We start from the raw sequence: 14,949 nt of genomic DNA, 5'->3' as shown, positions 1-14,949 counted from the left end.
AAGAAGAAACCTTGTGCTTGCTCTTCATTTGTCACTCAACATGTTTTTTTCAATCCTGTCCATCCCCATAGAGAAGGAGAGACGGGTAGCACAGAGTAAGACACAAATGATGCAAAAGTGTGTCTATAAGATGGGACAGGCAACAATGAGCTCTATGTGCTTGTCTGAGGATGTTCTCCTTGAGGAAACAGGAAGCAGTTGCTTGGGACTGGGCTGCAATCTCTTTGCATGGTTTCCAAAAACTTTATGAGGCCTCCTGCAGCACTTTATGAAATCTAAACTCCACAAACATTCTAACGACATTCATTCTGAGCAAATGACAATGAAAACGTTTATACAAGTGATTCTATTCTTTACAGATCAAAGGGGCGTGCAGCTACCTCATAGATCTCTCGCTGAGTTGCAAATAGCTGCTCATATCATCGGGATTGTCCTCATCGTTTGCCAGCTGACACCAGCTGCTGCCTGTGCTTTCATCACTGCTGCTGAGAGGCACGGGAAACTCCTCCATGGCTTTGGCCTCCCCTGAAGCTTCAGGCTCTGGGCAACTTCTCATACTCAAGTTGTTTTGACTGAGGAAAACAAACAAACAGGAATAAGGCATTGCTGATAAAGGAAATGGGGATCTCTAAGAAAATATTTTCTGCTTCAAAACACTGTTGCATCATGAAACAAACACCTTCGATTAGCCTTGCTTTTTATAGGCACAAGAATATCTACAATAACATCAAAAACTACTGATTTGTACTGCAATTTTTTTCCAGTGGCCAAAGTAACCCATATATTCTATGAGGAATGGTTTTCCCATTAGCCAGGCTGCAACATGGAGATTGCACCTTTAATCAAGCATATGTAGATACTTCATTATATGGCATGCCAATTCCCTAAGCAATTACCCAACATTGCACCTTAATTGCCATATTTCCTAAAATGAATTTCAGAAAGGAACTTGGAGACCAACAGCAACAGAAAGTCAGTCCGTAAAATACATTGTATCATCTCCTACACACCATTGGTACACAAGATGACTCATACTTCGTAGCAAGCAGAAGAGACGGGTGGGAGAAAGGGAAAGGACTGCTGGACGAATGAGTGAGGCCACCGCAGCTGCACCTTGTATTTGAAGGTATCAGCACCATCTCTGGGTGAGGACCTGACCACGCTACAGAGAGATGAGTGAAAGCTGTTCTACAGAACAGGCCATATTCCACATACTAACAGAAGACATATAGCAAAAAACATAAAAACCAACAATAAAACTTTCTTCAAATACATTAGAAGTAGGACACCAGCCAGGGAGGCAGTGGGGCCCTTGGATGACCAAGGGGTAAAAGGAGTACTGAAGGATGATAGGGAAATGGCTGAGAAGCTAAATGCCTTTTTTGCCTCCGTCTTCACTGTGGAAGATGAGAAGTGCTTGCCCACTCCAGAACCGCTGAGTTCGGGAAGGGTGTTGAAAGACCTGAGTCAGATTGAGGTGACGAAAGAGGAGGTCCTAAAACTGATAAACAACTCAAGAACTGATAAATCACCAGGCCCAGATGGCATACATCCGAGAGTTCTGAAAGAACTCAAATGTGAACTTGTGGATCTCCTGACAAAAATATGTAATCTTTCCTTAAAATCAGCCTCCATTCCTGAGGACTGGAAGGTAGCAAATGTCACTCCCATCTTTAAAAAGGGTTCTAGAGGAGATCCGGGAAATTACAGGCCAGTCAGTCTGACGTCGATACCGGGTAAACTGGTGGAAACCATTATTAAGGAAAGAATTAGTAGGCACATAGATGAACAAAACCTATTGAGGCAGACTCAGCATGGGTTCTGTAAGGGAAGATCTTGTCTCACTAACCTGTTAATGTTCTTTGAGGGGGTGAACAAACATGTGGACAAGGGGGATCCAATAGATATTGTTTACCTTGACTTCCAGAAAGCTTTTGATAAAGTTCCTCATCAAAGGCTCCTAAGTAAGCTCAAAAATCATGGGATAAAAGGACAAGTCCTTTTATGGATCAAAAACTGGCTAATTAATAGAAAACAGAGAGTGAGTATAAATGGGCAATTTTCTCAGTGGAGGGAGGTAAGCAGTGGGGTACCGCAGGGATCAGTACTTGGTCCACTGCTTTTTAACTTGTTCATTAATGATTTGGAGATGGGAGTAAGCAGTGAAGTGGCTAAATTTGCGGATGATACAAAGTTGTTCAAGGTGGTGAAAACCAGTGAGGATTGTGAGGCACTCCAAAGGGATCTGTCAAAGATGGGCGAGTGGGCGTCAACATGGCAAATGGGGTTCAATGTGGCCAAGTGCAAGGTGATGCACATTGGAGCCAAAAATCCTAAATATAAATACACGTTGATGGGGTCTGAACTGGCAGAGACTGATCAAGAGAGAGATCTTGGAGTTGTAGTAGATAACTCACTGAAAATGTCGAGACAGTGTGTGACTGCAATAAAGAAGGCCAATGCTATGCTGGGGATTATTAGGAAGGGTATTGAAAACAGATCAGCCAATATCATAATGCCCCTATATAAATCAATGGTGAGACCTCATTTGGAATACTGTGTGCAGTTCTGGGCACCACACCGAAATTGCTGAGCGGTCGGGTTAGAACGGATAAAAGGAAATACTTCTTCACCCAAAGAGTGATTAACACTTGGAATTCACTGCCACAGGAAGTGGTGGCGGTTACAAGCATGGACGGCTTCAAAAGGGAATTAGATAAGCATATGGAGCAGATGTCCATCAGTGGCTATTAGCCACAAGGTATAGATAGGGGCTCTGGGGCAAGTGATGCTCTGTCTTCTTGGTGCTTGGGGGGGTCAACAGTGGGAGGGCTTCTAATGTCCTGGCCCCACTGGTGGACCTCCTGATGGCACTGGTATTTCTGGCCACTGTGTGATACAGAGTGTTGGACTGGATGGGCCTTTGGCCTGATCCAACATTGGCATCTCTTATGTTCTTATGTTCTTATGGACAGAATAATCAGGTCTGTCTTTCTTTTCACAGGATAAAAAACACAGTTTAAAATTCCTAAACAATCAAGAAAATATTTTCATGAACCGTCCTGCATTTGACTTTCAGAGAAGAAACACCCAGCACATGCCAATTCACAGCTCTAAATAACTCTGTTCTCATCTGACCAGGGCTGGATTAATAATTCTGCTAAAATACACAGTAGGGGCTAAGCCAAACTGAGGGGCCTGGTGAATGGCACTTATTGAAGAAATTTACAATAATGCCTGCCCATCCTGAATTTTATGCTATGAATGTTAAGAGGACATAGTAGCTGAATGGAAAGGCAAAGGAGAAGTATCTGTTCTCCAGACAGCAAGAAAATATAGGGCTGCTGTGAAGCAAAATGTGTGACCTGTACCATGTTTGCTAGGCAGCTATGCCTCTTCAGTTCATTTATCTGCAGCTTATGCATAGCTATAGTTACAGATTATGATAGACATGCAAATGTGGGGTTCCCCCCCTGCATGTTCACATAAGAAGTGCAACATGCAATTTGGCCATACAAAAACAGATGGCATGGCTAACTTGAAAAGCAGAATTCTGTATGCTGTAAAGATCTGGTAAATTGTATTCTACTGTGGTCGCGAAGAGTCGGACTCGACTGTGCGACTGAACAACAAATTCTACTGTGGGGGGTATCAGTGGATATGGACAGAAATGTGGGAAGCCCTGAGTATGCATGTATGTGTGCTTGTTTTTCTGCCTACATTTCTGCGGGCACACCCTACAAACAGATGTTGGACACCACACCTTTCTCATCCACAGGGCCCCACATCTCTAAATCTGACCATGATTCTTACCTGCTGTTTGAAAAGGACACCGTGTGTCTTCCCATATCTGCTTCTGAAGGCTTTTCTTTGTTGAGAGGCTCCCTTGCTTCCCTAGAGGAAATGTTAACTTGAATTAGGAGGTCTGGGCCTTTATCAAGGTCTTCTCTTTGATCAGTTTCTATCTGAATTAAAGGCACTTCCCTTAGGCATGCAGAGGAGCTAGTAAACTTTGTAGGAAACATTCCAGAGGCTGCAGAATATTGTCTTTTTGCATCTAATCCTATTCTTTCTCCTATCAGTTTAGAGCTTTGTGTTCCTTTTGGAACAGGACTGCTTTCTTCTGAGCCATCTCTCTTTGTAGAATCTTGATGGATGGCAATTAAAGTTTTCCCACTTTCAACAATATTTGCAGCTAGCCTATTTGCATATAGTTGGACATGTGGTGGAGAGTCATGGGGATGCTGTTCAGGCTCCGTGACCTCTCTTTCATCCACAATTATTTTGTTCTTGCACATTAGAGCTTTGATGGAGTTTGCCCAGGTCTCATGGATCAACATGTCTGTTACTTGATCAGACCTACATCTTTGGTACAGATAAGAGTCTGATTTGCAAAGCCCAGAAGAGGATACGGTATTGACGGGCTGTACACTTAAAGAATCTTGGTGACCGTTACGGGAACAACCATCTAACGAATTTGCCTTGATGGGCACATTCACTGTTAGCCTTGAAGCTGAGGATCTATCGGGCATCGAGGACTGTCTAAAACAAAAAGGTGATCGTTGGGAAGGAGGAAATAAACTGCTACTCCAGTCCTTTGAATTCCTTGCAGAAAACACATTCTCTTTATTCTCTTTCTCTATTTCTTTAAGCATATATCTATAAAACTCTTCTGTTATGCTTTCTGTGCTCGACTGTTTAGATGGGCAGCTTGGCCGGACGTTGAGGTGGCCATTTTTCTTGGAGGCTTGTTGCAGTGCAGAAGTTAAGATGTTAGTTGCATTTTTCCCAGCGTAGTAATCAAGTAACAAATCAAACTCTCGGCCTTCATTTTCCATCTGGTTGACCATAAATCTTGAAAACTCATCTGTAATGCTTTCACAGCTAGACTGCTTGGAGATGGAACTTGTTCTGCTTATTGGCTGCCCTAGGGTGTTCATGAGACCCAAAGTATTGGCAGACCCTTTGGAATCTGAATCCTCTTCAGGAATGCTTTCACAACTAGAGGCATTGACTCTATTCCACCGGTCACAGAGCAGTCTATTTCGAGGATGGTTTGGACTCTGCCACACATTATCAGTCATAGAGAGTTCAGCTAAGTTCATAATTTTGGCGGCCACTTCATTGGCAAAACTAGAATCTGGTGTGTCGTCAAGATTAATGGATTCATCCACTACTCTATTCATAAGCCTCTCTTTTAGCTCAGGATGCTCATCTGTTTTTCTTTTGATTTCACTAAGCCTAGGTGGCCTATGTTTTCTCACAACGGCTCCATTTGACTGTGTTGTTTCCTTCTTCCTTTTGATGGTCCGGCATGACAAAGCCTGAGGCATCAAATATTCACTTCCCCTCTTCCATGCGCAGAACCAGGGTTGCTTGCCATTTGAATTGTCAAGGCAAATGGCAGCTATTTCTGTTGCCATGGAGACCACTGTTTCTGCCAATTCCTCTGCAAAATCTGTTATGCAGTATTTATTTGTTGGGTAATTCAACTGTAGCAAAGTTTGGGAAGGCAACAGACCTTGATTACCCAATAAGGACACACTGAGCTGGGTTTCACTGTGCCATGCTGCATCGCAGGTGTGTTCTTCTTGACTGTCTGTACTGACTAGCACACCAGAAGACTGCAATTCTTGAATACCGTGTTTGCATTCATACCCTGTTGTGGTATTTTCCCGGCCAGTAAATGATCTGAGTTCTTTCTTGGTTTGATTATTGCTGGGATTTGTGGATTTTGAACAATCTCTTGTAGTTCTTTTCACATACCGTTTCTTGGGAGATGTCCTCCCAGTAGGTGAACTATGACCACTGGATCTAGGGGACAGATCTGTACGAAGCACAGCCGATTTCTGAGCAACTGCCGCAACTTCCCTGTTGATGTCTGTTACTGAATTTGTTAAAGAAACAAGATCCTTGTCAGGAGTTGTATCAGGGGAAGGCTCATTATTGGAGTAGTTTGGGGACTGCTGTAACACATTATCCATTGCTTCTTTTGGTTGGCTGTCCATTACTTGCCAGCTGAAATTTTCTTCAGCAAAGTTATCTGAACATTCACTAAGTTGTGCAGTGTCACTCATTTTCTTACAAGTGAAATACAGCACATTAAAAAGCAGGTTGTTTGCAGTTGCAAGAAAGAGATCCTGGCTGTTTGTGTCCATGCTCCTTTCTGAACTGGCGCTATGCTGCTTCTTCCTGACCTCTTCCACAGAGTGCCTCAGAATAATATTAGACAAGTTCTGGGCAAGTTCATCGACCACAATTTCATCCAAGTGTGGAATTGGTGGCTTTCTTGCTGCCTGAACGATTTTCCCATTTATGGATTCCATAAACTCCCCTATATTTTTGTACATTTCCGGGTTTGTTAGCACTAAGGATGCCTCTTTGAACAACGCTTGTGCAATGCTACTGTTCAGATTCTCCATGCTGCTCCCTATGGCTATACTGCAGTGGAGAGTAATGGCTGCTGATGCCTCAGCAGCAGACAAGAGTCCGGTTGAAGTTACAGGATACGTGTCATCTTTTTTTCCACCAAGACCACACACAGCAACAGCGCTTGCTACTTGAGTCATTCCACACAGGGCAGATGGAAAAGAAAAGTCCACAGATGTACAGTCGTTGAGGCTTTGGGAAGGATTTGGCTCTTCACTGCCAGTTGTATCATTCTCAGAGTCCACTGGTTCCTGTTCTCTGTGAAGTTCCTCTGCAGCGTGTGGGCTTGAAATAGTGCCAATGACTGTAGCTGCACAGGCCAAAGCTACTTCCAAAGTACTCTGAGCGCTTCCACTAGAGGTGCTGTCTTGGACCGAATCTGCAACTTCAGTGGGACAATCCATTTCAGACCCAGGACACAGATTTGGTGAACTAGATCCAGGCCACTCGGATACGTTTTCAGAACCATCTGGACTTTGAACTATGACAATTTTGGGGAGTTCGTTCCATGGCCGGGAAGCCATGTCATCTTCTGTGGTACATGTGGCTGAAGTTAAGGAGTTACCAGCAGAGATGCTGATGGCAGCCTCTTTGGTAAAAGCAGACTGAGACAATCTGATGAAGGCATCCTGCAGTACAGATTCTGCCAAATTTGTAGCAAATTGACCTGCAGTTTCTTGTTCATTTTGCACAGGAGGGTGAGGTTTTATTCCACTTCCATACTCCGATGTGTCTAAGTGACTGTTTTGTTCTGCTGTTGCATCATCCAGAGAAATCAATTCCTCCTTCGCCATTATAGCCAAACATGCATCTTCTGATACATCAGAGTTGTCTGTGTCACCCCTAGAAGAGTCTTCCTGGTCCTCTGTATTTGAGGATGGCTTAGATTTCCCAGCTACACTAAGCTTCCAGTGTAGCTGCTTGGTGGCCTTGCCAACAGTTTGTAAAACACTGTCTTCACCTCCGACATTAAAGTCTTCCTCAGATGAACTTGAAGTCCTATCTGGAGCAGCGCTGACTTTGCTAACACAATTCTCTTCTAAAGTAAATGGCAATCTGGCCTGTTTGCAGTCTGGGATTTCAAGTCCTTTCCCTTGATACTTTATGAATGCTGCTGAAGGTTCTGTGACATTTAGCTTTTCCTGATCTGGGAGAAGGAAAACAATATGTTAGTCTTTAGATAACCAGATGCCCCTTCCTGAACAGTGAGTGTTGCAAAGCAGCATGAACTGGAGAGTGCAGCCACCGTGTACAATGACCCCACATACATCTCATGAGCAATGATATTTAATGGCATGAAAAACTTTTATCTTGATCTCATTATATTGCTTTCAAGCAGCCATTAGAAATCCATATCAATAAATATCCAGCACTGTTTCTACAAACACAGCCACCCTACATGCTTGACTGCCAGACTATACCATTTTTATACTCATCGGCATCATTCTCCTCCTCATCAAAGTGTTCTGATGCTGTAAGAAAATCTTCCTCTATTGAGGACACTGAGCAGTTGGTATCATCCTCGGGCTTTAAGATGCTGGCCTCTACAGGCAGCTGCCTCTCCTGAACAAGCTCCAGTCCAATCAAGAATTTGTTTATTTCAAAGATGATGCAGCTTGTGCTGTTCTTTCTGTTTCCTCTTGCACACTGAACCAGACAGACATCTGCCGGCCAAGAACACTGAGGGAGGGGGGAGAAAACACCCAAAGAGTTATGCAAGTAAAAGGAAAACAGAGAATTTATATTAAAAATGTTCGCTCTCTCTCTAAATTCTTCCTGCAATAAAAATACTTGTAAAATTGGCTGAATGTCTGTAGGATGCTGTGGTGTTTTGCTTTACACAGGGCAAACATGAGGATGCCAGACTCAAGAGGTTTCATGGAAGTGTTAAATATATGATGGATACATGTCTGTGTTGTTGTTGTTGTTGTTGTTATTATTATTATTATTATTATTATTTTTGCATACTTTTCAAGCTGCAACATTCTTTATTAGAGAAGTCAAAGATTACTATGTTATTTAAAAGCAAAAGCTGATTTGAACTACTCAAACCCACTTGCTAATCTCCTGCTGATAAGGCCCAACCCATATAAAGTTAGTCAAAACAAAGCCTCATGAAACCCCTGGAACAAGTTACCCATGACTAATTGAAGTCCCATTACTTTCAATAGTACAGCTATTACTGACTGTATCTGGATCAGAACCACATCTGCAATTGCATCGTAACACATCCTGAAATGAGCAGCATACCAATTGAGTGCCAACAGCCATTGATTGGCATGCTTTGATGCCCTCCTAACCAAATGACTGAGGCAGAATCTCATTTTGTACACACCACAAAAAGCTGCCTATAAAACGGATAAGTAAATGAGAAGTACACAGGCATCATGTCTTATGCTTAAACCAAGCTAAAATTAGAATAAAGCAGGATAAGGGAAAAGTGTATTTGTTATGTGGAATGCAGTTAGTTGATGAAGCATATTTGTTTTACAATTAGAAGTTAATTTTATATAATTTAAGTGCAGTGTATATTTGGGTATATGATTCTACCTATATTTGCTATAATGATAAAGACCTGTGGATTAAGCATTAAATATTTTGGATTTGTGTATATTCTTATAAATAGAATACATACAAGGGGTAGCAGCAAATGCCAGTGTATTATATATGTAAACATGTTGTTCTCTTTTTATACATGAGTATTTCATTGTATTCCTAGTTAGAATTCATCCTTATGTGTTACCTGCCTAAGAATACATGGAATGCCTGTTAGAGTGTGAAGGCTTTTGAATTATTTTTCAAGTTCATACCTGGGGTACTTCAACATCACCCTGAAGGTTCCCTGAAGTTAATCCACTCAGTAGGATAATCTCGTTCTCTTTTGGTGGTTCTACTTTCATAGAGTTGATAAGCTTTGGAAGATTTGGGGAGACACTGATCAATCTCTGTAGTATGAGAAAAATACGATGAGGCATAAATCCCACTCTTTTACCAGTTGTGCAATCATGTGTGCACGTTTTAAAATGCTGCTTTCCAGTGTTTATTTATCTATCTATTTATTCTTCAAATTTATACCCTGCCCTCCCAGCCAAGGCCGGCTCAGGGCTGCTTACATAAAACCAACAAAAGCCATTTAAAATAGTACACAATAGTACACAAAGCCATTTAAAATAGTACACAAAGTACTATTGTGTACTAAAATAGTACACAAAGTGTTCCACAAAGTTATTTGAAAGACAAATTCACATTCATGTGGCTGTAGGTAGGCCTAAAAAACACACAACCCAGCATGTGATGAAACCACTCAGAGAGTTCAGTTGGATCTGAAAAGTCACTTTGTAATGAAAAATAAACTACTCCTTAGCTACTTGTCTTTAGACAAGGGTTGATCTGAGAGCAGCAGATGTGTATGGTTTGTTGTATTTCTGTGGTTGGCTCCTCTGAGGTTCTATTCCAACTCTCAATAATATCCACGGAGAACTAGAAATATATGTGTTCCATAGATTGTCCAAAAAGTGGTTTACATATGAATGCTAACAATTCCAGGTGAATTTTGTGAAATGTCTGAAGATAAGATACATATTTCCCTACTTTTGGACATACATCACATTTAGGTTCCCTTTAACATTAACAAAATCTGTCCTTGGAGATTCATAAAATTTGTCTAGGATTGTTAACATGAATGTCAGTATTAGCCAAATGCTGATCATTCACTGCAACATAAACATAGCACTTAGTGCATTCCTCCATAGTTCAGATTGACAGCACTGTGGAGAATGACTTCCTTGACTATTGTTTTGCATATTTTAGTGCTAAACCATGCCTTTCAAAGCATGGTTTTTAAAAAGAAGTCTGTGACTGAGCCAAGCTCAGGCTGAAAGATCCAATATAATTTTATCCTCCCCTTCTGTATGGTTCTTTATATAACAGAAACGGAAGGTTCGTGAAACTGCCTATGCATGATTTCTCAAGTCAAGTTTCTCAGTCTTATCTCCATGTTCAAACAAACCATTTTATATGAAAAAGGCTCTCAGTTTCTGGAACTGTATATTTATATATTTGTATGGATATTTATTGCATATTTGAGGTTTTTCAGCCCCTGGTTAAAGAAAGCAGCTGGAGAAAAGAGTTTCAACAAGTGACTAATCACCTGAAGGCAATTAAGAGAGAACAAATTCATTTACCTAACAGCAACATCAATGCTTGAAAAGAAACTCACAGCAGGACCTTTTCAGTATTTAATTCCATTGAGAAGGTCCTGCAGTGAGTTTCTTTTCAAGCATTGGTGCTGCTGTTAGGTAAATGAAACTTTCACTTTATGAACTGCCTTGGTATAATTGTGAATGTTTTCTAATGAAGCTTGTGCAATCTTCCAGTAAAATACTTCAATATTTTCATCTTAATTTCCAATTCATGTGGTACTAATATGTTATGTTACAGTGTCTCCTAAACACAGGAGAACTGCTACAGCTTGGAAATTCCCTTACATACAACAAGCAATCATGGTGTAGTGGTTAGACTAGGATCAAGAAGATGTAGGTTCAAATTCCCATTTTGCCATGGAAGCTTGCTGGCTCATCTTAGGCCAATTGCTCTCTTTCAGAATAACCTACTTCAGAGGCTTGACATGAGGATAAAATGTAAGAGGAGAAAATGATGTTGTAAACCACTGGGAAGGAAATTAGGGTATAAATATATAAATAATTGCAAAAAAAACCCCTGATAATGTTAATCCCCAATCTGGGGGGGGGGGCACACCTAAAACTACTAGATTTTATCACTGTAAAGAGAGGGCAACTGAGAAAAGCCAAGAAAATGACCTCAGGGCAGGTTTGTTTCGAGTTCAGTGATAGAAATGTTTGGATCTGGGGGTGCTTGTGTATGGGGAGAATTAAGATGATAATATCCAGACGGCCAATTTACAAAACTGTTATTAGTGGACTCATCACCTTAGTGGTTGGAGTGATCCCCCATTTGCCCACCAACAAGTGATAAAAAGAATGATTGAATGAACCACACACATACAGTACAGAGAAAAGTAGTTTATGAAGGGAAGTGTGGACAATTTTCAGATATTTAAAAGGCCATGAAAAAGAAAAAGGAGACCAGTTACATTCAGTGTATATCTAAATGTCAGGAGAAGAATAAATAAGATTAAGCAACACAGAGATTGGTGGAACAAAATTCTGGGAAACACTTTTAACTATGAGCAGGTTTGAATGTAAAAGAAAATCATAATTTGGTGTTACAACAGAAAGCCTCAAGCTCTTGTGTTTCCTCCCCCCCCCGCTCTTGCTAGGGTTGCCAAATCGGGCCGGGGGGCGCGGAACCCCCCGCTTCCGCGGCCCGATTTCCGCCGCAGGGGAATTCCGGCCCGGGGGGAACCCCGCCCCCCAAGCTGCGTCACCAGAGGTGACGCAGCCACGTTGCCGACGTTGGGGGCGTGGCTGAGCTCGTCGGAGGGGAAAACCATATGGTACCAACTTCCGGCGACGTGCTGCCGGCGCGCGCGCGCACATACACCAGACTCCCGGACCGCGGCGACACTCCCCCACCGCGGGGGGAAGAAGATTTGGCAACCCTAGCTCTTGCTCTCTACTCATGTCCATTCTTCAGTTCTTTCCTCTGCTCCCTGTCTTGTAGAAAACCATAGATTGCCTGTAATCCTGAACTAACACCACAATTTTTGGTGTGTGTGTGTGTGTCCAGATTTGTAAGCAAACTATGGTTTGTGCAGACTATAGGCTCCTAGGTCTGCTTTTAATGACAATGGGGGGTTTTTTTGTCACAAATCAGGCTGGGAGAAATGGGAAGGTATATCAGGTGACTATGAGGCACAGGAGGGAGCATGTGAGGCCAAGGCTCTTTCATATAAAGCCAAACTATGATTTTTGAACCAGAATAATAAGTAGTCTGGATTTTGTGGGATCAACTTCCCTAATGGCTGCCAAGGGAATTCTGGTAATCTGTTTTGATTTATACCTAGGGGAGGACTCTTTCATGGTGGGTAAGGTCCTTGTTCCTATCCTAATACTGATGCTCTGACACCCCTTCTGTGAAACAAGTAAGTGCACAGCAGCCCAACTGCCCAGAGTAAGGGTCTATGATGCTGATGGCTGGCTCCCTCCCACTCCACACTCTCCAATTAATTCAACAGATTAAGAACATAAGAGAAGCCAATGTTAGATCAGGCCAATGGCCCATTCAGTCCAACACTTTGCCACACAGTGGCCAAAAATACCAGGTGCCATCAGGAGGTCCACCAGTGGGGCCAGGACACTAGGAGCCCTCCCACTGTCCTGTCCCCCTCAAGCACCAAGAATACAGAGCATCACTTGCCTCAGAATTCCTATCTATACCTTGTGGCTAATAGCCACTGATGGATCTCTGCTCCATATGTTTATCTAATTCCCTCTTGAAGCTGTCCATGCTTGTAGCCGCCACCACCTCCTGTGGCAGTGAATTCTATGTGTTAATCACTCTTTGGGTGAAGAAGTACTTCCTTTTATCTGTTCTAATTATTTTAGAAATCCTAGCTCTTGGGTTGTTTCCTAGAATCAGACTGAGATGAAGTGGCAGATCTGACAGTCATGGTGGTTAGAATTTAGCACTTCTATGGGGCAAGTTTTGCAAGGCACTTTCTGCTGTGGTGTTCAGTCCCTAGAAGTAGGTACCAATAATTGGCATTCACACACAGCTCTCACAGAGGCCTAGTGGTGCTTCTTTCCAGTTGCTGAGATACCTGATGGTACTGCTCTGTTAGCCTCCCCTGAGTCCTATTTTATCTTACTGTCTGTAGGGACAGGGCAAGGTGTCATTTGATTAAAATGCCTCTTGCTGCAGCACTGAGCTCCTGTTGATGGTATCGGGCATATGGTGTCCTAAGGTGATGGGTGTGGACCAATGTTCCCTCTAAGCTGTGAAGTCTTGTGAGCAAAAATTCTACTTTGTGAGCTACTGGCATTAAAGTTGTGAGCAAGTCATTTGGCTGCAACATTGATTAGTTTGCTCTGGGGCCATCTTTCTTGAGCTAAGACAAAAATGTGTGAGCTGGAAGCTAAAAAACTGTGAGCTAGCTCACACTAACTCAGCTTAGAGGGAACTCTGGTGTGGACTGTATTGGACTATGGCTTTATTGGGTTGATCCCCATCTTTGAATGTGTGGGCCAGTTCACATTTGATGAGATATCCATACAAGCGCCTTAGACTGCTTAGGGGGCTTGCAAAAGGGCCATGTTCACATTACCTCCAAGTGGCGGCGGTGCACATGATTGTTGCAACCTCTGTTGTCATGATATGTTATCTTCCTGCAGCCTGGAAATTACTGAGACATCTTTTCTTTCTTCTGTTTGTTTTTTTCTTATGAGTAATCACAGGCTTTTTGTGTATCATGCATACAATTTGTGTTATTAGCACAGCACTTGCCTGTTTCATGTGTTCCTCATCACAATCAACTTTGCATGTGTCCAGATTCACAAAGCAAACCTGCAAGTGAGAGAGAGAGAGGGAAAGTAAGAAAGGAATGGATAGACTCTCACCATCTGAAGACCTATAAAACTTCTAGTAATTAAAAATATTTTTATAAGTATGTTCAGCAATTTGTCACCTTCTAACATAAAAGATGGGATTGTCTAAGTTAAGTTATTTGTTTGAGAGAAGAGCATTGGAAAGAAGGAAATACAGGATGTCTGCCTTCCGCCGAAAGAAGTAACAAACAAGGAAGATCACTTTGTATGGTGGGAGGGACAGTACTCTGTAGCAAAATCTACTTCCAATAAGCTACACTGGCCTCCAGTGAAGTACTGGATCAAGTTCAAGGTCTTGGTGCTTATCTTTAAGGCCCTTAATGGTCTGGGACCCAGGTATCTCTGGGACTGCCTCTCCTGGTATAACACCCCCCCCCCCAAAGAGCGCTGCAGATAAGAACTTACTTGTAGTCCCCGGCCCAAGATTTGATTGCAGCAGCAAGCCATTTTACAGATTTGCAAAAAACAGCTCTATTATGTCCCTAATAGTTTTCAGTTACAGCATTGTTTTAAAAATATCTGGCTTAGATTATTTAGGAAAACACCTTCTTTTGTATCAGCCTCCCTACACACTTAGACCTTTGGGCAGGGGGCTCTGGTTTTACCTTCTTCCTCGTATGAATTTAAGCTGATAGAAATAAAATGCAGGGCCTTCTTGGTAGAAAAGGCCTCTCTTTGGAGATCTTTCCCCATAGAAGCCCCCAGACAAATGCTATCCTTGTTTTCTGTGAAGGAGGAAATACGGTTTTCACTTGGTGTTACTACCGCATTTCTACTAAATTTATTGCCAATTTCAGCAGCTTTATTTGTTTTATTTATTTATTATATTTATACCCCGCCCATCCTGCGAACAGGCTCAGGGCGGCTAACAAGAGCGGTACAATGTACCTAATTGGCATCACCATAAAAGTTTAAAATGACATAAAAATACATTTTAACTCATATCAGCATTATAAAATTAACAGTTAGCAATAAAGTGCTCGCAGTGCTAAAA

General features: G+C 42.1%; 1 protein-coding gene across 1 annotated transcript in view; it reads right to left on the bottom strand.

Moving 5' to 3' along the window:
• The window catches only part of SPHKAP (SPHK1 interactor, AKAP domain containing), a gene marked incomplete at its 5' end in the record, with an annotated part of 25,012 nt that extends 11,098 nt beyond the window's left edge, over nucleotides 1–13,914 (bottom strand). Inside the window, 5 exons of the mRNA XM_015417823.1 lie at nucleotides 381–572; nucleotides 3,832–7,576; nucleotides 7,851–8,109; nucleotides 9,240–9,374; nucleotides 13,855–13,914. Of these exons, the coding sequence (XP_015273309.1) occupies nucleotides 381–572; nucleotides 3,832–7,576; nucleotides 7,851–8,109; nucleotides 9,240–9,374; nucleotides 13,855–13,914 (4,391 nt within the window). The remainder of the gene's footprint in view (nucleotides 1–380; nucleotides 573–3,831; nucleotides 7,577–7,850; nucleotides 8,110–9,239; nucleotides 9,375–13,854) is intronic.
• Nucleotides 13,915–14,949: the final 1,035 nt, after the last annotated feature.

The sequence above is a fragment of the Gekko japonicus genome, unplaced genomic scaffold, assembly GCF_001447785.1.
Source record: "Gekko japonicus isolate JY-2015 unplaced genomic scaffold, Gekko_japonicus_V1.1 scaffold302, whole genome shotgun sequence".
In the NCBI taxonomy this organism is placed as follows: domain Eukaryota; kingdom Metazoa; phylum Chordata; class Lepidosauria; order Squamata; family Gekkonidae; genus Gekko; species Gekko japonicus.
This window is presented reverse-complemented; position numbering and strand designations above follow the sequence as displayed.